This window comes from Haliotis rufescens, unplaced genomic scaffold, assembly GCF_023055435.1.
Source record: "Haliotis rufescens isolate VD_foot unplaced genomic scaffold, xgHalRufe1.0.p SCAF_6, whole genome shotgun sequence".
NCBI lineage: Eukaryota > Metazoa > Mollusca > Gastropoda > Lepetellida > Haliotidae > Haliotis > Haliotis rufescens.
In genome coordinates this window covers 58,876,897-58,900,834 of record NW_025964334.1, presented here as the reverse complement: position 1 = coordinate 58,900,834, position 23,938 = coordinate 58,876,897, and the positions used below count along the sequence as shown (strand labels likewise).

Below are 23,938 nucleotides of genomic sequence, written 5' to 3'. Positions count from 1 at the left end.
TTAAAATAATTTGTTTTACTATCATATTTCTGTTTATCTAATTCATAATACGAAATTGATAATTCATTTATCACAGTATAGATCATATTCGTTTATATCACTATCTGATGCTAAGGTTTTATTGCAGAAATTATAATTAATTCAAAATGTAGAAAGATACACAATTTGCCATTATTTGACTTTTAAACTGTACAAAGTATAATATAATGATCAGAATGCCTGTAGCGGGTAGTATTTAAGAAAGAAATATTTGTCGATAAGTCCCATTTTTCAGATATGCCCTTCAGTAGTATTATTGTATATATCCAATGAGAGGTTTACATTGTAGTTATCATTATTTGTGGATAATTCAAAAAGCAACATAGAAAATATATGCTACCATGACGAAAGAATACAGAGTATACATAACTCGCAATTATCCAAAAGAGATTTCAAATCACAATAACATATCTGATATAAAGAGAGGTGGTAATGATTTAATCTCTACATTGTGCCCTTGTTCGTTAGCCCTTGTTCTATTCAGCAAACAGCCCCAAACCGAAACTCCACAACATATCCGATTACACTGATTCAGGCTTTCCCAGCTCTCCATGCGATACTGACGCCCGTTCGTCTCCCAGACCATAGAAAATAAATTTAAAAGGAATCCAGCTCAAGTCTAGAACGATTTGGCAAGCCTAGATTGCCTCAATTCTATCCATGAAAGTAAGCATTAATAAAAAAAATATTGTTCTTGTCTGCTTCAGATTATATTTTGTAGAGACATATTTTTAACTAGGAAAATTGTACTGACACCGGCGCTGTCCCTATTGAAGCTATTTATAAGAATTTCGAATTTTCGTCCATTGTTCGATGTCAATACACCGATGACAAGTGAGGATATCATAAAGTAATCGTTGATGCCGCGCTACACTATAATAAAAATTATAATCAGGTTGACTGGTGTGTACATTACTACAGTGAACATGTACATGATCATGCCCTAATAATCAAATGCCGTAATGTCAAATACTAATATATTATTGTGTGATGAATTTAACTGGATCAGTGGTAACATGTGATATTAATATTCCATCAATTTCTCTCCTGGTTGGTCCATCCATGTCTACAAAATGAACATAATACAATTAAAATGGAGCCTAGACCCATTCTTAATTTCAGGCTAGGGCTGTGGAAATCTAGACTTTCCCAATCGTTATAGATTTGAGTTGGTCTCATTTTTTACATTATTCTCTTGGGTCAACGCAACAGCTCATACCATACACTAACAAGACCAGACTGCCCCCCGCCGGAGCTCCTGGATTTTGGTTATATCATCTAACATGGCCAACTCTGCTCTTAAGTAAACAAGAACCTAATCAGCGAGGGGTCCGTTATCATCCCTATGTCACTGCTTATAAAAATCTGATATCTCTTCCCAAAGACCTGGTTAATAATATATTTTCTGCTGATTATTCGAAACAGAGTGAGTGAGTTTGTACTACATATGTTTACGGTTCTATTTTATATGACTGCAGCGCTCCATTATGAAAACAAATTGTTTTAACGCCGCTCTCAGCAGTATTCCAGTGATATATGACGGCGGTCTGTTGTATATGAAATAAATGCAAATTGAATCTTGAATCTTGAAAGTTGTAACATTTCCGCTTATAAGTATCACATGCAGTATAACTGCAATATACTGTATACAACATTCAGTATACAGTGTGTCGCGAGCTCTGCGCTGGGCTGGAGCACACATTTCCTACCCCTCCCCCTTCGGCAAACACCTCATGAGGGTTGCAACGAGGTCACAGGTCAGGCGTGCACTCGTCAGTTGTCTAATGCGGTCAAGAGTAAGATCTTCCGGAAGACCACTCCACTAGAGGTATGTGGATTGTTGATGAGGTACTACGTGTTTGGAACTGGAAGTCGAACACTAAGCACTTTTAGAGAAGAGCTCACAATAAAACGTTATGGACTCGCGGACGGACTTGTGTTTTCATTTCAAGACTTACATGTATAAAGGCTGAACTTCTACGACAGATGTAACTTGGCTACCGCTTCCTAACTGTAACATTAACTAAACTTTACGCCTTTTATACACATTTGTGATGGGGCGACAATGCGACGAGACATATTTTGACCTTGAAAATGTCGCGTTACGGCATCGTCGCCCTTTTGTAAAATAAAGAAAAGGATTATTCAAAGAGCGATAATGCAAACACGCGACAATGCGACAAATGGCCAATTGTCGCGCTTTTGTTAATTTTGACACGTTTTGCTAGTTTTTGTAAGGGCGTCAATGCGACAATGCGACAACGCGACAATGTCCCTTTCGTGATCCGTGCAAATAAAACTGAGTTATGAAATAGAAGTCTGACATGCCAATTAAAAGATAAAGTGTTGCAGCTTCTGATTTCATAGATCTTCAAGAAGGATTATCAATAATGGGATGGGTGATGAGTTCAACTGCATGCCGAGTCTATACGCTGTGATTAACAATAATGCTCCGAGTCAATACATTTTGTCAAATGTTGACATGTATTACGTGAATGAACATATTGTTTATACTCGTCCATGTTTTTGACGGACAATATAATTTACATGCTCGGTAAAAGTGAGGACGGGCATCACTGTGTGTTTCCGTGCTTTGTGCAGGTGAACAGTTGACTTGTCCCTGCATGTGTTTGTGACGGGTGCCACTTGTGTAGCAGGATACGCTCACCTTTTCCCGAACACACGTTGGATGGCCTGAACCAATTCGGATTTTTATCCCACATCAGTCTGTACACCGTGATATAACTGAAATACTGAAATACTGTACAGTTGAAAATGGTGTTTAATGCGATTACCGTAGTGTGTTACTGCAACTGTTCAAATGTTGTGCAGTGCTGTTATGTAATATGTAAAAGAAAGCATATTCAATTATCCAATTGATTTGAATAGTGCGTCAGTGTATTTTATTAACGCCCCAAACCGTAATTTAAACACATATAATAACAGATCATATACACGCATGGTGCCTTGACTTACTGCTAACTTTAATAGGCCATCCCGGAATAAAATAGTCCCCCCCCCCCCCCCCCCCCCCCCCCCCCCCCGTGTTTTAGTATGTTTACAAAAAATATATTCCAAACAATATCCTCATTAGATGAGAATTACCTCAGTAAGTCAATTACAATGACAGAGCGTCGTAATACATCTACATCAAGTACAATACGTCAAAATGGCCGACACGATAAACGTGACGGAAGATATTTCCGAAGTTGTTAATTAACCTGTGGCTATTTCAAGCCTTTGTCATCACTGATCAATTGGCCGATCGTTGAAAGGTGATTGTAAAGATGTGTCAAATAGATACTAAGGTAAATTCATAGATTGCTGTAGATTGTCACTACGATAGTTTGGATGTTTTTTTCGTTTGTTTTTTCTCTGGGATGGGTTGTAGCGAGGGTATCCTTAAACGGGCATGCAACCACGCTTCTGTATGAATTCGTACCAGGGAATTCCAAGGGTTTTCCCCAGGAATGTGGAAGTAGTCAGTGTTTACGCCATTTCAAGAATACAGTCACGTGAAGAACGTCATGTGACCAACCTCTCGTCCTAGCCGTATATCTTGTAAACTTCACATTAAAAAATTAGTTATTATTATAACCAAATGAAACACAACCCATTATTCGATAGGGGTAACTGTTCATAGCCGAGGGATATGTTACCACAATAAACTTGGTAACATTGTTTGGTTTGACTTCTTGGCGCGTGCCTGAATTCCATTAACATGTTACATATCCTAAAACTGGCTTATCAGCAAATCTTGCTGCACTGCTCGCGACAGATACTAGAGCAAGGCATGCCAGAAATACGAAACTTAAAGCTTTCGAAAGGAAGCCTTAGGAATCACGTGCGTCGGGGGACCAGCGCCAGCTGATTGGCCATTAACAGGTGTACAAGGCGGAGCAAAAAGCATCGTTTTTCCGTCCATTTTATGCTTGAAAAACTCGACCCTTTTCTGCACACTTTCTAGACGCTCACCAATTAATCAATTTTAATGAATTTTTAGTCGTTTTTCCGTCCAATGAACATATACGGAAAAAAACGATGTGTTCGTGTTTGCAGTGTGACATGCATCTACCAAGTCAGTGAGCCTGACCACCCGATCCTTTAGCCATTGTGACATGTGACTCTAAACGTCCAGTTTCCACCCTTGAAAACTAGGCTGGAATTTCTGGGCTCGGTCGTAGCGCCCACCAGTGGCTATTACGAGTTATGTCCCTGCTATGCCCTTCCTATTGACCAATCAGATTCCACCTCTCATATCACTTGCATATATTTCAAACAAAATGGCAGCTCCCAGTCTCGACGATCTGATCGATGATCAAGAAAAATACTGTAATATAACGGATTTTACCTCGCGAAGTGCATCAAATCACGTGAGCACCTTGATTAAAAACATGAAAATACAGTATTTGAAAAATATCTGTCGGGGTGTCAATTTTCTTAAAGGCCTATCTCTCGAAATATACATGTATGTGATTGATGGGCAGCATTGTTTCATTACACACTATTAACCATGAATCAGTATCAACGTTTTGATCCTTAGCATATGTTGAGTAGTATTTATCGAATTTATAGTCTTTAATATGTCAGGGATTTGAGGAGAAGTTGTTGAGGAGAGGGATAGCTGAACGCAAAAATAGTCTCTTATGAAGTTAGCTAACAATCAAAAGCTTAAATTGAATGTCATGGTTTTCGTTAATCTGATAACACATCTTTTTCAAAGGTTTGTTCTTGGAAAACCTACCGTTTGCACCTGGTTCTTTGCAAAGAAATCAAATTGCATGAGTCTCGGTTAAGGATTTAACGACCTCTCCCGCAGGGTACACGGCACGGCTGAATGACGAGGAGCTGAAGATGAAGCTGCCCCAAATCCCCTGCCACCCCATCGGCTACAGCGACGCCTACATGCTGCTCAGGTACAAGTTTCACCTGTCTCTTCATGTAGAACAAACACCTGTTGTATACGACAAACATTCAAGGGACGTAAAGCAATTCGAACAGCTGATGCAAGTGGCAACTGATACATGATTTGTTATGTCTTCTGTCTGAAAGGGAGATGGAGGGAGATACAGCTCCGCCAGACTGGCAGGGAGGACTCAACATCACCTACAGACTTGGCGGGACTATGAAGGATGGCAAGTAAGTGTATTACTCAACATCACCCACATACCTGGAGGGACTATGAAGGATGGTAAGTAAGTGTATAACACAACATCTCCTACATACCTGGAGGGACTATGAAGGATGGCAAGTAAGTGTATCACTCAACATCACCTACAGACTTGGCGGGACTATGAAGGATGGCAAGTAAGTGTATTACTCAACATCACCCACAGACTTGGCGGGACTATGAAGGATGGCAAGTAAGTGTATCACTCAACATCTCCTACATACCTGGGGGGACTATGAAGGATGGCAAGTAAGTGTATCACTCAACATCACCTACAGACTTGGCGGGACTATGAAGGATGGCAAGTAAGTGTATTACTCAACATCGCCCACAGACTTGGCGGGACTATGAAGGATGGCAAGTAAGTGTATCACTCAACATCACCTACATACCTGGAGGGACTATGAAGGATGGTAAGTAAGTGTATCACTCAACATCACCCACAGACTTGGCGGGACTATGAAGGATGGCAAGTAAGTGTATCACTCAACATCACCTACATACCTGGAGGGACTATGAAGGATGGTAAGTAAGTGTATCACTCAACATCACCTACAGACTTGGCGGGACTATGAAGGATGGCAAGTAAGTGTATCACTCAACATCACCTACATACCTGGAGGGACTATGAAGGATGGTAAGTAAGTGTATCACTCAACATCACCTACAAACTTGGCGGGACTATGAAGGATGGCAAATAAGTGTATCACTCAACACCGCCTACAGACTTGGAGGGACTATGAAGGATGGCAAGTAAGTGTATTACTCAACATCACCTACAGACTTGGAGGGCTTAGAAGGATGGCAAGTAAGTGTATTACACAACATCACCTACATACCTGGAGGGACTATGAAGGATGGCAGGTAAGTACGTCACACATCATCACCAAAAGACTTGGTGGAAACGCACGTTATTCTGAGACTTTCATAAGTCTGTGTAATACACATTATCCTGAGACTGTCCGTGTATTGGAAAACGTATTCTAGTTTCTAGCTTTGAGGTACTTAACATTTGATGAATTCTTCCTGATTTCTTTTTGTTGCTGAAGTAAGTTTATGAAAACTTCATAACCCTCTGTACCACTTCAAGCTTATTTTCAGGAAAGTGAAACTCGATGTCCAGAATCACCTTCAAACTGTCACAATATACAACGTCTTTGCCAAGATGAAGGGAACAATAGAAAACGGTAAGTATCGTTCTTTTGAATCTAATTAAAATTCACATAACCTTACCTACATTTCCAGCGGCTTATCTTTTCCCGATTCAAATCAAGTTGCTCGCGAAACACCGAACACGAAACCATATGCTTTCCTAAATCTAAAAACCAAACTTATCTTGAGTGTTTTGCCTCGCGATAAGTCAAAGAGAAGGTGCCCTATTCAATACAGAAACTAAACCTTGTTCCCATCTTCCCGAGGCAAGGGAGTTAACTGTTTATAAAAGTCCAGTTTCAACCCTCACCGAACTAGGCTGGAATTATGTAGTTAAATGTTGGCTGGACTAACGAGTCTATGCATAGTCCAATCAAAGTCACTTAACGAAATCGACATCCGGTTCGTAAACTGGCGTCAAGATTTCGGTCGATTGCAGGATTTACAAATCATGTGTACCGCCAACAAGGCCTCAACAGATATTTTGTAAATCTGTTCATGTTTTCAATCAAGGTCCTCACAGGATTTGATACACTTTGAAAAGCAAGACTCGTTTATTACAATATAGATTTTGATTATCGATCGGTTCCACTTGACTGTGCGCCGCAATTTTGTTTGATGTAAATGCAAGTGATATGAGAGGTGGAATCTGATTGGTCAATAGGTGGGACATACAAGCGACATAACTTGTACTAGCCACTGGTGGCGCCATGATCGCGTCCAGAACATCTTGAAATATGCACCGACCCGTCTTAAACTGATAGTTGTTTCCAGTCAAGCATACCTTCCAAAATATGTTGATCAGTAAAAGACAGAACACAGCGATCCAAAGCAATCTGCATTAAGACTTATTCTGGGAAAGGCAGTCACACGACTCTACGAACTTTGTGGAACTGGCGGTCACCCTACTCATGTGACATTTGGAAGCACTGGTGGCACAGGAATTCGCCGTGAATAGTTGCGACACGTAGGTGTGCCAAACTCCTATGATCGTGGGTTCAAATCCAGATTCTCCCTGACTATGTTTCTGGGTTTTGAAGCACCATAGCCGAACTTGTAAGTTTCACCAAAGTGGTAGACGTCAGCATCACTTTTGGCTTTCCTCCCACATCAAGCTGACACGCCATTATATGACTGGAATACTAAAAAAACTGCGTTAAACCAGACTAACTCACTCATGCAAAGTTGGGAATCAGCGCTACATTTATTTTATTCTAATTGTCCGAGCTAAGAAACATAATCGTCCTTAAGCATTAAGAGCCGTGCATATGCACCGTGTAAAGTAAAGAAATCATTAAGGGCCGTGCATATGCACCGTGTAAAGTAATGAAAGCATTAAGAGCCGTGCATATGCACCGTGTAAAGTAAAGAAATCATTAAGAGCCGTGCATATGCATCGTGTAAAGTAAAGAAATCATTAAGAGCCGTGCATATGCACCGTGTAAAGTAAAGAAAGCATTAAGAGCCGTGCATATGCACCGTGTAAAGTAATGAAAGCATTAAGAGCCGTGCATATGCACCGTGTAAAGTAAAGAAATCATTAAGAGCCGTGCATATGCATCGTGTAGAGTAAAGAAATCATTAAGAGCCGTACATATGCATCGTGTAGAGTAATGAAAGCATTAAGAGCCGTGCATATGCATCGTGTAGAGTAAAGAAATCATTAAGAGCCGTGCATATGCATCGTGTAGAGTAATGAAATCATTAAGAGCCGTGCATATGCATCGTGTAAAGTAAAGAAATCATTAAGAGCCGTGCATATGCATCGTGTAGAGTAATGAAAGCATTAAGAGCCGTGCATATGCATCGTGTAGAGTAATGAAAGCATTAAGAGCCGTGCATATGCATCGTGTAGAGTAATGAAATCATTAAGAGCCGTGCATATGCATCGTGTAGAGTAAAGAAATCATTAAGAGCCGTGCATATGCATCGTGTAGAGTAATGAAAGCATTAAGAGCCGTGCATATGCATCGTGTAGAGTAATGAAAGCATTAAGAGCCGTGCATATGCATCGTGTAGAGTAAAGAAATCATTAAGAGCCGTGCATATGCACCGTGTTAAGTAATGAAAGCATTAAGAGCCGTGCATATTCACGGTGTAGAGTAAAGAAATCATTAAGAGCCGTGCATATGCATCGTGTAGAGTAATGAAAGCATTAAGAGCCGTGCATATGCATCGTGTAGAGTAAAGAAATCATTAAGAGCCGTGCATATGCACCGTGTAAAGTAAAGAAAGCATTAAGAGCCGTGCATATGCACCGTGTAAAGTAAAGAAAGCATTAAGAGCCGTGCATATGCACCGTGTAGAGTAAAGAAATCATTAAGAGCCGTGTATATGCATCGTGTAGAGTAATGAAAGCATTAAGAGCCGTGCATATGCATCGTGTAAAGTAAAGAAATCATTAAGAGCCGTGCATATGCACCGTGTAAAGTAAAGAAATCATTAAGAGCCGTGCATATGCACCGTGTAAAGTAAAGAAATCATTAAGAGCCGTGCATACGCACTGTGTAGAGTAATGAAAGCATTAAGTATATGCCCTATGTGTCATGAATTAATTGAGAGAGGATTCTCTTTGAACGTCTTAAGAAGTGTCGTCAGGTGCTGTGAATATTTGATGCTTCAGTTTTATGATGTCATACTGACAACAACATCAAATAACCAACTGTCGGCGCAACACTGATATACATTCTCATTTGATCTTTTTTAAATTAGGCCTGTTAGGCAACTTACCGACTAGATTTTGTAAGGGCAATAGAAACTAATAGATTTCTATGGTTGACACGGGAACAAGGTAATGACCGCTCACATCGTTGGCGTATTTGATACATGTAAAGGTGTGTATGTAGAAGAATAGTTTTATGAATACATACCATATTGTTATTAAATTTCAAAAATAATATTAACTTGCTTAACTGCTTGCAACGAGAAAGCATACGCTGCATATATGCGTTGACCCCGTTACAGTTATTCAACCTATTATCAAATCCGTGAGACTGGTGAAGAATAGGTCCATGCCTGCCGTAAAAGGCGACTATGCTTGTCGTAAGAAGCGACTAACGGGATCGGATGGTCAGGCTCGCTGACTTGGTTGATGCATGTTATCGGTCCCAATTGCGTGGATCGATGCTAATGGTGTCAGTCACTGGATTGTTTGGTCCAGACTCGATTATTTACAGACCGCCGTCATATAGTTGGAATATTGCCCAGTTCGGCGTTAAATAACAAACGAATAAACAAGCAAAACCAAATCAGAATGTCTTTATCGTCACAGATATTTTTGTCCTGATATGTTCCTTGATCACACTTACACTTCCTGAAAAAAACCTCCTTGATATTTCCAGACCGAGTGGTGCTTATTGGTAACCATAGAGACGCCTGGGTGTACGGAGGAACGGACCCATCTTCTGGAAGCGCTACAGTGTTGGAGATGTCTAGAGTTTACGCTAAACACGTGCAAGATGGTACTGTCATCATTATTTAACATATTCAGATTGTATATATATGATTTGAAACAAAACTAAAACTAAAATCCGTATTTTTCTCCTAATGGTGGTTTAATTTCAGCTGTTGATTTATGCAAGAAATGTACAATGTACTTGGGCCAATGGTGAACAAAACTATGAAACGTCATGTTCTCGTCCTACAGTTCTGTGCACTCCAACTCTGATATCCGGGACATGTTGTTTGCAATTATGTTCACGTGTGGAGATGCTTACCATTTCTTTTCATGAATACAATGTTGTGAAATGTCATGGTCGAGACTTTTTATGTGATTGGTTTATAAGTGACGATTTTCCATTCTCTCACAGGCTGGGAGCCTCGGCGATCTGTCATTTTCTGCAGTTGGGACGCGGAGGAGTTTGGTCTTGTTGGGTCGTACGAGTGGGTGGAGGTAAGTATGTTCTGAACACACCTGGAGAAGTAAGTATGCTCTGAACACACATGGAGAGGTAAGTATGTTCTGAAAACACCTGGAGAAGTAAGTATGTTCTTAACACACCTGGAGAGGTAAGTATGTTCAGAACACACCTGGAGAAGTAAGTATGTTCTTAACACACCTGGAGAGGTAAGTATGTTCAGAACACACCTGGAGAGGTAAGCATGTTCTGAACACACCTGGGGAGATAAGCATGTTCTGAACACACCTGGAGAGGTAAGCATGTTCTGAACATACCTTGAGAGGTAAGTATGTTCTTAACACACCTGGAGAGGTAAGTATGTTCTGAACACACCTTGAGAGGTAAGTATGTTCTGAACACACCTGAGGAGGTTAGTATGTTCTGAAAACACCTGGAGAAGTAAGCATGTTCTGAACATACCTTGAGAGGTAAGTATGTTCTTAACACACCTGGAGAAGTAAGTATGTTCTGAAAACACCTGGAGAGGTAAGCATGTTCTGAACATACCTTGAGAGGTAAGTCTGTTCTTAACACACCTGGAGAGGTAAGTATGTTCTTAACACACCTGGAGAGGTAAGCATGTTCTGAACACACCTGGAGAGGTAAGCATGTTCTGAACACACCTGAGGAGGTTAGTATGTTCTGAACACACCTGGAGAGGTAAGCATGTTCTGAACACACCTGAGGAGGTAAGCATGTTCTGAACACACCTGAGGAGGTTAGTATGTTCTGAACACACCTGAGGAGGTAAGCATGTTCTGAACACACCTGGAGAGGTAAGCATATTCTGAACACACCTGAGGAGGTTAGCATGTTCTGAACACACCTGGAGAGGTAAGCATATTCTGAACACACCTGAGGAGGTTAGCATGTTCTGAACACACCTGAGGAGGTAAGCATATTCTGATCACACCTGGAGAGGTAAGCATATTCTGAACACACCTGAGGAGGTAAGCATATTCTGAACACACCTGAGGAGGTTAGCATGTTCTGAACACACCTGAGGAGGTTAGCATGTTCTGAACACACCTGAGGAGGTAAGTATGTTCTGAACACACCTGGAGAAGTAAGCATGTTCTGAACACACCTGAGGAGGTTAGTATGTTCTGAACACACCTGGGGGGGTAAGCATGTTCTGAACACACCTGAGGAGGTTAGCATGTTCTGAACACACCTGAGGAGGTAAGTATGTTCTGAACACACCTGGAGAAGTAAGTATGTTCAGAACACACCTGAGGAGGTTAGCATGTTCTGAACACCTGGAGAGGTAAGTATGTTCAGAACACACCTGGAGAGGTAAGTATGTTCTGAACACACCTGGAGAGGTAAGTATGTTCTGAACACACCTGAGGAGGTAAGCATGTTCTGAACACACCTGAGGAGGTAAGTATGTTCTGAACACACCTGGAGAGGTAAGTATGTTCTGAACACACCTTGGGAGGTAAGCATGTTCTGAACACACCTTGGGAGGTAAGCATGTTCTGAACACACCTCGATAGGTAAGCATGTTCTGAACACACCTCGATAGGTAAGCATGTTCTGAACACACCTCGATAGGTAAGCATGATCTGAACACACCTGGAGAGGTAAGTATGTTCAGAACACACCTGAAGAGGTAAGCATGTTCTGAACATACCTGGAGAAGTAAGCATGTTCTGAACACACCTCGATAGGTAAGTATGATCTGAACACACCTGGAGAGGTAAGCATGTTCTGAACACACCTCGATAGGTAAGTATGATCTGAACTCACCCGGAGAGGTAAGCATGTTCTGAACACACCTCGATAGGTAAGTATGTTCAGAACACACCTGAAGAGGTAAGCATGTTCTGAACATACCTGGAGAAGTAAGCATGTTCTGAACACACCTCGATAGGTAAGTATGATCTGAACACACCTGGAGAGGTAAGCATGTTCTGAACACACCTGGAGAGGTAAGCATGTTCTGAACACACCTGGAGAGGTAAGAATGTTCTGAACATACCTGGAGAGGTAAGCATGTTCTGAACATACCTGGAGAGGTAAGCATGTTCTGAACATACCTGGAGAGGTAAGCATGTTCTGAACACACCTTGGGAGGTAAGCATGTTCTGAACACACCTGGAGAAGTAAGTATGTTCTGGACAACTGCCCCGATTAGATTTGTCTGATTTAAAGAGTTACTGTTATTTCAAAACAATATTCACTCTCGTCTCACAATCGTCGTTTAGGCGTTGAAGGACCTATGTGTTTGTACATAAATTACTATTTTCGAACGATTTTGCTAAGTTTGAATAGTCGTGTGTAAGTATAATAAATGTGCAAATGAAATGGGACTGTATTCAGAGTCCTGTCCACTACGTTCACCTTGCTGTATAGTCGTTCTTTGTTACAGGAGAACGTTAAATGGCTAGCACATCAGGCCGTGGCGTATCTCAACATCGACTTAACCACATCAGGTAATACATTGATGGTTTAGGGTTAACGATTTAATCTCTAAACAAAGAGCACCTGTTATAATGGTTTTACGCGCCCTACAACCTTCTTGATTAAATATTCTAATTTTGTTGACGTAATACATAATGACGATACAGTAGACAATGACGTCACATCAGAAGATGACGTCACACTATTGGTATCATGACACGATGCAAACCATGCTTCTTTCACTACAGCTAATACAACTTTGTGCATTATAAATAATGATACATTAGTAACGTCGTCTGTGTAACATAACGATATTAGAAAACGAGTGTGAGTGTGTTTGGTCTTTGTCGTAATTTCATTTTGACATTTCACACTGTAAATCATTATCGTAGGTACCGTATGGTAGCTTACTGATATCATTGATTGATCATAGCACATGATCAACACCGCTTACACTACCATTCTACTGGAGCGGTCGGGTAGCCTAGTGGTTGATGCGTTCACTCGTCACGGAGAAGACCCGGGTTCGATTCCCGACATGGGTACAATGTGTGAAGCCAATTTCGGATGTCCACCGCCGTGATATTGCTGGAATGTTGCTAAAAGCGGCGTAAAACCATACTCACTCACTCACACCTCACATTCTACTGATATGGAGAAGCATGAAGACTAAACACTCAGTAATGGAACTTTGGTCAAGAGGCCAACAACTGTCGTGAGATTTAAACATCTCAAAAGGATGCCAGTGGATAAAGGAAAATATGTTCATCTTTGTCTTTCAAATTTATTTTCCTTTGGAATTAATGTCTTTACCAATAGTTCTTTATTTCTTATTAGAACTCTCCCATCAGATTTATTAAATCAGGCAGTAGTGAAATACTTGTCCAATGAAGAGACATATAATGTTAATAAAATGTGGCGTTTTTTTATTTGGGATACTTTTTTTTAAAACCCGGAGACGACGTTGTTGGAAAATATCATCTATAAATTGAGTCAAAACATAAAATCATTAACATAATTGAAATACATAATCTTATCAAACAATTTGTAAAATGGAAGCGGTGATCCAGGTAATTACATCCCATGACGTTTACGATGCACTGTATTTACAACTGCACAGTAACCATTCTTTGTTTGAAATTTCAACTACTTAGATAACGTTTGAGACATATGGGTAAAATCTTCCTCGATGATTATATTACCAAGAAAACATATTGTAATACATTCACGAAAACAATCAACAAATATTTCCTTTCCTAAGTAATAATTAAGTAGACGACAAATCAAGCAAATCCAGAATAGCCATGAAAGAGTCGGACACGGCATCTACGTTCTTTTGGTGACGGGGCGGTCGGATAGCCCAGTGGTTAAAGCGTTCGCTCGTCACGCTGAAGACCAGGGTTTGATTCCCGACATGGGTACAATGTGTGAAGCCCATTTCTGGTGTCCCCCGCCGTGATATTGCTGGAACATTGCTAAAAGCGGCGTAAAACCAAACTCACTCACTCACTCACTCACTCTTTTGGTGACAGCACGGTTGGCACGGTGTGCTAGGACGTCGAAACACGCTGGTCTGTTCTTTTGACATATATATGTATAATTTTAATTTGCTGTGAGTTGCGTCCCTTCGCCATGCCAGCATCCGCTGGTCGGTCTGATTATAACCCTTGATTGTCCAGCATCATCATCAATTTGCATCACTTCGTGGTAAAACTGTCGCTATTCCAACTCACAGTCTCTCCCTCCCTCTCTTCAGGCAACTATACAATAAATGTGGCCGCTACACCAACGTTGAAGCAGGCTGTATACAGAGCTGCGAGAAAGGTCTGTGTGTGTTACCCATGTATCTTATAATGGATAGTGTTATCGTTGCGATAAACCAATCAGAAAACCGTCAACTTGTTTGGTTCAATCAGTTGTATTGCTAGTGTGAGCCAAATTATCTCACACGACATGTTTCAAGTGTGTCATATATTAAGCCTATCCAGGCTGAGAAACAGCTTCTTGATAATTGTGGGCACGGGTGGCCCAGTCGTCTAAGGCGCCGCAATTCGCTGAGCAGAGTTGCGTCCCCTGGGCACGCCAGAAACCTATGATTGTGGGTTCCAGTCCCGGTTCGCCCCGATTATGTTTCTAGGTTTGTCAGCACCATACCCGTGCTCGTGGGTTTCACCGAAGTGGTAAACGTCTGAGACCTGCATCATTTCGGGCTTTCCTCCCACATTAATCTGACACGCCGTGATATAACTGGAATAATGTTCAAAGCGGCGTTAAACCCAACTCACTCATTCTTGATAATGTTACTGAACAAATACTTGGTCCTCTCGAATCAGGTCCCCGACCCGCACCAGGACGGCAGGAGTCTGTTCGAGGTGTGGCGAGAACGCTCACCTGACACACAGAACGCCGACTACCCGAGGTGGGTGACAATGTGTGAAAATCACAGGCATATACTGCTCCCCCATACGTCTACTACTCTCACCTTTGTAAAACTCAGACTTACATGAAGATGCCCTCATTAACGCACACACGTGCACTCGTCAACATCCACACCCTCATCAACACACACAAGTTCCCTCGTCAACATCCACACCCTCATTAACGCACACACGTTCCCTCGTCAACATCCACACCCTCATCAACACACATGCGTTCTCTCGTCAACATCCACACCCTCATCAACACACATGCGTTCTCTCGTCAACATCCACACCCTCATCAACACACAAGTTCTCTCGTCAATATCCACACCCTCATCAACACGCACAAGTTCTCTCGTCAACATCCACACCCTCATCAACACACACAAGTTCTCTCGTCAATATCCACACCCTCATCAACACACACAAGTTCTCTCGTCAATATCCACACCCTCATCAACACCAACGCGTTCTCTCGTCAACATACACACCCTCATCAACACACACAAGTTCTCTCGTCAACATCAACACCCTCATCAACACACACATGTTCACTCGTCAACATCCACACCCTCATCAACACACACAAGTTCACTCGTCAACATCCACACCCTCATCAACACACACAAGTTATCTCGTCAATATCCACACCCTCATCAACACACACAAGTTATCTCGTCAATATCCACACCCTCATCAACACACACAAGTTCTCTCGTCAACATACACACCCTCATCAACACACACAAGTTCTCTCGTCAACATCAACACCCTCATCAACACACACATGTTCACTCGTCAACATCCACACCCTCATCAACACACACAAGTTCACTCGTCAACATCCACACCCTCATCAACACACACAAGTTATCTCGTCAATATCCACACCCTCATCAACACACACAAGTTCTCTCGTCAATATCCACACCCTCATCAACACACACAAGTTCACTCGTCAACATACACACCCTCATCAACACACATGCGTTCTCTCGTCAACATCAACACCCTCATCAACACACACAAGTTCCCTCGTCAACATCAACACCCTCATCAACACACACGCGTTCTCTCGTCAATATCCACACCCTCATCAACACACACAAGTTCACTCGTCAACATCAACACCCTCATCAACACACACGCGTTCTCTCGTCAATATCCACACCCTCATCAACACACACAAGTTCACTCGTCAACATCAACACCCTCATCAACACACACGCGTTCTCTCGTCAATATCCACACCCTCATCAACACACACAAGTTCTCTCGTCAACATCAACACCCTCATCAACACACACAAGTTCTCTCGTCAACATCAACACCCTCATCAACACACACGCGTTCTCTCGTCAATATCCACACCCTCATCAACACACACGCGTTCTCTCGTCAATATCCACACCCTCATCAACACACACGCGTTCTCTCGTCAATATCCACACCCTCATCAACACACACAAGTTATCTCGTCAACACACACACCATCTTCAATATACACACGTACACTCGTCAACACACACACCATCATCAACACACACACGTGCACTCGTCAACATCTATACCATCATCAACACGCAAACAGTTTGGTGCCCTCGTCAACACACACGTACCCACGTTAACACACACATACACACACGTACATACGACAAAACAATCACCCTCATCAACACACACAGACGTACTCTCGTCAACACACATACCCTCAGCACACGCACACACACACACACACGCGCACTCGTCAACAAAGACACTCTAATAAACACACACACCTACCCTTTTATCCTCGTACCCTCCATACAATCATCATCACACACACACTTTCGTTCCCTTGTCAACAATCACACCCTCATCAACACACACAGACGTACTCTCGTCAACACACATACCCTCAACACACGCATACACGCAAACGTACACACGTCAACAAAGACACCCTAATAAACACACACAGAGACGCACACGCTCGCACAGACACACATACACACACGCACCTGATATGATCGCGGCACACTAATTTGTTTCAGCGTCGGCCTACCAGGGGCAGGGAGTGACTTTGTGCCGTTTGAGCAGGATGTGGCCATCCCCACAGCCTCCTCCTCCTATAGAGATGTGGTGAGTGGGGATATAAGTAGGCACTGAACACCTAAGTGTGGATGTCTCTCAATAGTGTGTTACCACGACAAGATATATAAAAGTTATCAACGAAAAGGGACCCATCTGTCCTGTCTTGGCGTCGTTACTCGGGGACGTCCTGAACGTGGGTGGTCGGCAACGTCATTTGTGTTCTGATAACGCCTCACCAATGTCGATATCGTGTTACGATGGCATTGGAAATGTGTTGTCACCTGTTGTTGCCTCATTCCGGCTCGGATCGTTCCAATGGCTTCATGACGCTGTGCAGCTGTCAATCTTAGCATGATTTGCTTGTGATATGCTTATGTCTGCGCCTGAGAAGTTTTGAATTTTTGAATGACCACAGATCATGCTTTCCAAAGTGACAGCGAATTTTGAGTTGCACATGCTGTGTACAGCTGCACAGGGTGCACGTGCAGTAACACATTGCACGTCCATAGGCCCCCATCAATGACGTCATATCGCATGGCACGTGCATGAGCGTTTGAATGTCTCCAATAGTTGCTGTGTTCAAACCTATATTTCATATATGGACGGTGTGCCCTTATATCTATATTTTCTCTGTGCACAGTTTCTTTATGTGACTAGTATACTTTACCTTTAGTGTTTGTGGTCATTCTTCCCCATAGAGGTTGTGCCTATTTAGATCACCCATGGTGATACATCGCTTAGGGAACTGATCATACAGATTTTCAAGATCAGATTGTCGATTTTTTGTTGACGGAGGAAAATATAGAGTAAAGACAATATCCAAAGTCAAACGAACAGCAACAGCTTGAAGATTTGTATTGAGAGTAAGAGGGCTGTGAATCACAGCCTGTCTCACCAGGATAGAAGACCCTCCTGTAGCTTTATGTGGGGGGGTGGGAAGGGGGGAATATGAATGATGACAATTGTTATGCCTAATATCAAATTTATCTCAACGTTTAAGGTCTGTTTCTTGAAGACATAAAGCAGGCGGTTGAAAATTGTGTATCAATAACTAAATGTCATTAAATTTATTTCTGAGTCCTCTACAATCCCATTGGATTAGGTGAACTGATTGAACAGTTGTTTTTACTGTTGTTGCATTAAATTGACTTGTCAGGCTGACTGGCAGGTTGAACCATAGACTAACTGTTAGCTTAGGTTGAACAACAGTTTCAGACGTTGACGTGGATGTGTTTTGGGTGATTCGTGGTTGTCATATGGGGTTGATCTGAGTGAACCAACGTCAGGTCTGTCTGACACGTAATAGAAATGGTTTCAGTAGAACGAGAGACTAGCGACCAGTTTTCCTTCATTTTTGAGCTTTTAATTTCTTGAATCCAAATAGGACATGACTTTGAAGAGGCCATGTGATGGCCATCACATTTTTTACATTTGAGGTCCTCGTTTCAGTCCACATACTCGCGAGTGTGGCTTCATTTAAGTTACAGTAAGTTAAAACTATTTTTATGCATTTTAAGTGTTTGAACATCCACCAATGTCCCGTTAGATAAAGCGGCCTCAGTATACAAACAAAGTATGGGAGTTAAGACAGTCACAGTGCTAAGACTGATTTATGAAACCGCACCCTTGACAATGACAGTCTATGAAACTGGCGATATATTCCATTTTCAGGACCTGGGCGACAGAATCCATAGAGCCGGGTACCCCTTGTACCACACCCTGTACGACGGCTACCGCTATGTGAAGATGATGGATCCACAACTCAAAGCAAGTGCCGCAGTCGCCGCGATCTTCATCGAGTTGGCACGGGATCTCGTAGATTCTCTGATAATACCAATGGACGTGCGAGATTACGCATCAGCCGTTGATGGGTTTGTGAAAGGTCTGGTTGAAAATCAGAGAGACAGTTTTGCACAACGGAACATAAGTTCAGGTTAGTACGAATGGAACTCGGCGAAACAAACCCAAACACATGATTCTGTTTATTTTGTTTCCAAATAATGAATCAAAACACAATTCATGTTTCACAAACAAAGTTTCAGCGACAGAGGTTCCTGTGATACAGTAATACCTTCATCATCTAAAGTTGACCTTCCTCCCTAATTTTGTTTTCAATAAAAAACGTCATTCCGCCATCATCAATTTGAAAATTAATATTCCGAGAAACGTTTTGTTATTTTATACAGTCCATGAGAAGGCAACCTCATATAACACAATACCAGGACCCGTGAAGATCAGGGTCTTCAGCAATCAATGCTTGTCGTAAGAGGCGACTGACGGGATGAGGTGGTCAGACTCACTGACTTGATTGATGCATGTCATCGTATCCCAATTGTGTAGATCGATGCTAATGTCAATCACTGGACTGTCTGGTCCAGACTCGATATTCTACAGACCGCCGTTATATAGCTAGAGTATTGCTGAGTGCGACGTTAAACAACAAACAAACAAACAAATACAATACCACGTTTATCTTCTTCACCAGATGCTATACAGTCGGCGGCCGACAATTTTACCAAAGCTGCAAATGACTTTAATACAAGATTGGGAGACGTCGACATAAAAAAGTGTGTATTGGCTATTCTTTTCCGCTCTGTACCTACTTAAACTCTATATTTTGCATATGTAGATATGTCAAGTCAACACGACAAAACCAAAGCTCGAAACCATTGGGTTCATCACTATTAATGTTACTAATGTCCTGGGTGGTTCCGTGGTCTGGTGGTAGAGCGTCCGCCCGGAGAGCGGAAGGTCCGGGGTTTGATTGCCGGCCGCGCGTCATACCAAACGACGTTAAAAGATGGTACTTGCTGTTACCCAGTCTGGTGCTCGGCATTAAGAGGCTAAAACAAGGACTGGTTGGCTCGGAGTCAGTATACTGTGTCTGAGTGGGGTATTCATGTTAACCTGCGGCATGGTATCTCATTTGGCTGGCACTATAAATCGGCATCAGTCCGGACAAGTACAAACAGACACACACACACACACACACACACACACACACACACTACATGCACGTCGCTATAAAAGTGCAATAATCTTGGACGCGACGTTAAACCCAAATTCCCCTCAACTCTACCTGTAGGGTCGGTAACGAGGGGTACTGGCAACTCATTCTTTTTCGGAATCCCACACGGGTTAAAATTCCTGAACTTAACCGTCGGGCAAAAGAAAGTATACACATGAACATGGGATTTAACCAAATCATTTCATCATCGTTTCCGGTCTGAAAACAGTCGCCGAAACACGGCACATTTCAGGTTCAAAACACAACCATGATACCCGTATCAAATACATCACCACTGAATAACCATTTCTTGATTGCTTCATTTGTTGCCACCATTTTGCCTGGCAGTTTAGCAACATTAGTAAATCGGGGACATTTTCTGTTTCCAGCTCTATATGTTTGAACGACAAACATGGGGTACCCGTTCTTCCCGAGAATCACTACTCGGGGTAATGTGACTGACGTCATTATGTAACCGGGGACATGTATTATCATTATGTTTCTCTACCCCTCAAGCTGTCAACAACATACATGAGAACGTGCACGTGGTAATTCATTCTTCCCTGGAACCCCCAAGGTGGTTAAGATGACAAAACTCCATCAGTAAATGGGGGCATACATATGGTTGTGGACCCGTGAAGATCCAGGGTAGAATAGGTCTTCAGCAACCAGTGCTTGCCGTGAAAGGTGACTAACGGAATCGGGCGGTCAGGCTTGCTGACTTGGTTGACGCATGTCATCGTATCCCATTTGCGTAGATCGATGTTCATGATGTCAATCACTGGATTGTCTGGTCCCGCCTAGATTTTTTACAGACCGCCGTCTTATAGCTGGAATACTGCTGAGTGCGGCGTTAAACAACAAACAAACAAACAAACAAAACATATGGTTGTGTGTTTCACCCCTATAGCTGTCATCGACAAACATGGCATACTGGCGACACCCATTCTCCCCTCGCAACCCCAAGGGGATTAAGGTGACACAACTACATTGGTAACTGGGGGACATACATAATCTGTCGTGTTTCAGCCCTATAGCTGTCCGTGGTGTCAACGACAAGCTGATGGCGCTAGAGAAGGCGTTTCAAGTCCACACAGGGCTCCCCAGCAGGAAAGAGTACAAGTGAGTGAAGAACACGTAAATGTCACTGTATCAGTGCGTGAGTGATGCGATGTGACTTTTATTAGGCAATTAAGTAAAAGTGAGAGAAGAACACGTTAATGTCACTGTTAGCGTATCATGCCAAACCGGATGCTCGATCGGATCGTCAGCGGACATCCAGCTTCATTGCCAAACCGATAGGAAATATATTTAAGTAACTTAAATATGAACAATCAAATTTATATTTGGAAAGCTAACTCTCGGTAAGGTCTCCCTCGAAGTAATAATATATATCCCAGAGACAACAATAACTAATGAACAATGATACAACGTATATAACTTGGTAATTACATTTTCAATTCATAGTTTTCTCACACAAATTTATTGCCTTTATGATCATACAACTGAAATACCAAGGATGAAACAAAACACAATATTAGATTGTTGTGTACGACTGAGTTCTGGGTTATGGCATTGCAATGGGATTGTGGTGAATTGACACAATTGTCATATCCATGATAAGTGTTCTTGCCTGTGTTCCTATATTTCATTATCCCTGTTCAGCTTGTGACGTCCTGTTAAACTTTTTTTGTTCTGACTGTGATGTCATGTCCATCTGTTCTGGTCCGTGTTCCTATAGATCATTGTCATTATGATCTGATTGTTACGTCATTGCCGCAATATCTCTTTTAGTTCATATAAACCATTGTCATGTTCTGATTGTGAAGTTATGTTCTTGTCCGTGTTCCTATAGATCATTGTCATTATGTTCTGATTGTTACGTCATTGCGCAATAACTGTTTTAGTTCATATAAACCGTTGTCATGTTCTGATTGTGAAGTTATGTTCTTGTCCGTGTTCCCATAGGTCACTGTCATTATACCCGTTAAGAGCCGGGTTAGAATTGATCTTCAGCAACCAAATGCTCGCCGTAAAAGGCAACTATGCTTGTCGTAAGAGGCGACTAACGGGATCGGGTGGTCAGACTCGTTGACTTGGTTGATGCTTGTCATTGCATTCCAATTGCGTGGATCGATGCTCATGATGTCAATCACTGGATTGTCTGGTCCAGACTCGATTATTTACAGACCGCCGTCATATAGCTGGAATATTGCTGAGTGAGTCGTTAAACAACGAACAAACAAACATTCATTCATTGTCATTATGTTCTGATTGTGAAGTCATCTGTTTTTGTCCGTGTTCCAATAGATCATTGTCATTTTTATATTCTGATTGTAACGTCATGTCAACGTCTGCCCCTGCTTGTGTTCCAGGCACGTGTTGCTCTCCCCCAGCAGCGCCAACTACTACAAAACGACGACGTTCCCAGGGCTGGCTGACCTCCTGTACCAGATCGGGCACAACGCTACACGCTGGCGGGAGGTCAAAATCCACCTGTCTGTCCTCACCTTTACCATACAGTCTGCAGCTCACATCTTGATGAGTTAGAATTAATTTAATCCAAGTCGACGATTTCCATATATATTCAGATTACAAGCTTATAGTGCTAGTCAGACAGACAGACAGATTTATTCAGTAATCAGGCCTCCAGCCCATAATACATGTTGACATAATGTAGATCATACATGCTTATATACTATGGCGTTATGTTAAGACAAATAGTTTTAGAATACGTTAGAACAGTGATGAGTTACGTATATTCATAACTTTAGATAGGAATAGTACAATGTGTTTTAAAGTTCTTGTGGAGTTTGTTGACATAAGGTTTAAAAACTGTTGAAATGTGGTAAAGTTGATTTCACTTTCAGCAAAGCATTCTCTTCTTGCAGCTCGGTATCTGTCACAGATTGACAATACATGATACTCATCCTCAATTAGAGTTAAACCTTTGGAGTGGCAATACACGCACACACGTTCTTCATATGGGATTTTTGAATGTCTTCCAGTTTCAACTGCAAGTTTAAAGTTGTTACACCTGAACATACATATTAATCTTTTATAATAAGCAAAGATTTCACGTGATAATTTTTCTACATTAAGGAGAGATTTGTACTGTGGGTAATATTTGCATTTAGATGAGAGCTCTATGGAGAGATGCCAGTTTTGAGAAAGACAGTCATACATCCTCTGTTTAAATATCATCATCAATAATTTGCTATCACCGCATTCCTGATTTATCCAAATAAAACCAAATCCATGTTGAAACAGGATATTCCTGATGTGTGATGCCCATGTGGTTTTACCAGAGTCATCAAATGACTTGAGCATACAATAGGACAATAATGCTAGTTAGTATTCATAACTTGTGATATCATCAAAGTCGATATTAATATGTCGACAATATTTGACTAATTCCCAATCAAATAAACTGTAATGAAGATATTGAATCACACAATGATTAAATGAGCTGTTCTCTGTGTTTTTAATATTGAATGTTGTCGTGCTGGACTGATGGACAAAATGCAGACACAAAGGGAAACTCAATTTCACCTACCATGATTTATCCTTGGATTAGTATACATTTGAGGTAAATTAACATGACACATTATCAACATAGTCATGGCTTAACAGAGAGTTATGGTCCATGGGTTCGGGCCCATTTCAAGTCTAGTTCTAGAGTGAGCGAGTGAGTGAGTTGGGTTTGACGCCACTTTTAACAACATTCCAGCAATATCACGGCGGTCTAGTCCTTGACAGTAAGTATTACGGA

At 41.8% G+C, this 23,938-nt stretch overlaps 1 protein-coding gene across 1 annotated transcript in view; it reads left to right on the top strand.

The window, feature by feature from the left end:
- LOC124143186 (N-acetylated-alpha-linked acidic dipeptidase 2-like) overlaps positions 1-23,654 on the top strand; it is a 36,462-nt gene extending 12,808 nt beyond the window's left edge. The window contains exons 7-19 of the mRNA XM_048386064.1: positions 4,859-4,955; positions 5,092-5,178; positions 6,311-6,396; positions 9,703-9,822; positions 10,171-10,253; positions 12,635-12,698; positions 14,423-14,490; positions 15,000-15,085; positions 17,120-17,207; positions 18,831-19,092; positions 19,645-19,726; positions 21,196-21,288; positions 22,542-23,654. Of these exons, the coding sequence (XP_048242021.1) occupies positions 4,859-4,955; positions 5,092-5,178; positions 6,311-6,396; positions 9,703-9,822; positions 10,171-10,253; positions 12,635-12,698; positions 14,423-14,490; positions 15,000-15,085; positions 17,120-17,207; positions 18,831-19,092; positions 19,645-19,726; positions 21,196-21,288; positions 22,542-22,716 (1,391 nt within the window). The 3' untranslated portion in view covers positions 22,717-23,654. The remainder of the gene's footprint in view (positions 1-4,858; positions 4,956-5,091; positions 5,179-6,310; positions 6,397-9,702; positions 9,823-10,170; positions 10,254-12,634; positions 12,699-14,422; positions 14,491-14,999; positions 15,086-17,119; positions 17,208-18,830; positions 19,093-19,644; positions 19,727-21,195; positions 21,289-22,541) is intronic.
- The last annotated feature ends 284 nt before the right edge of the window (positions 23,655-23,938 follow it).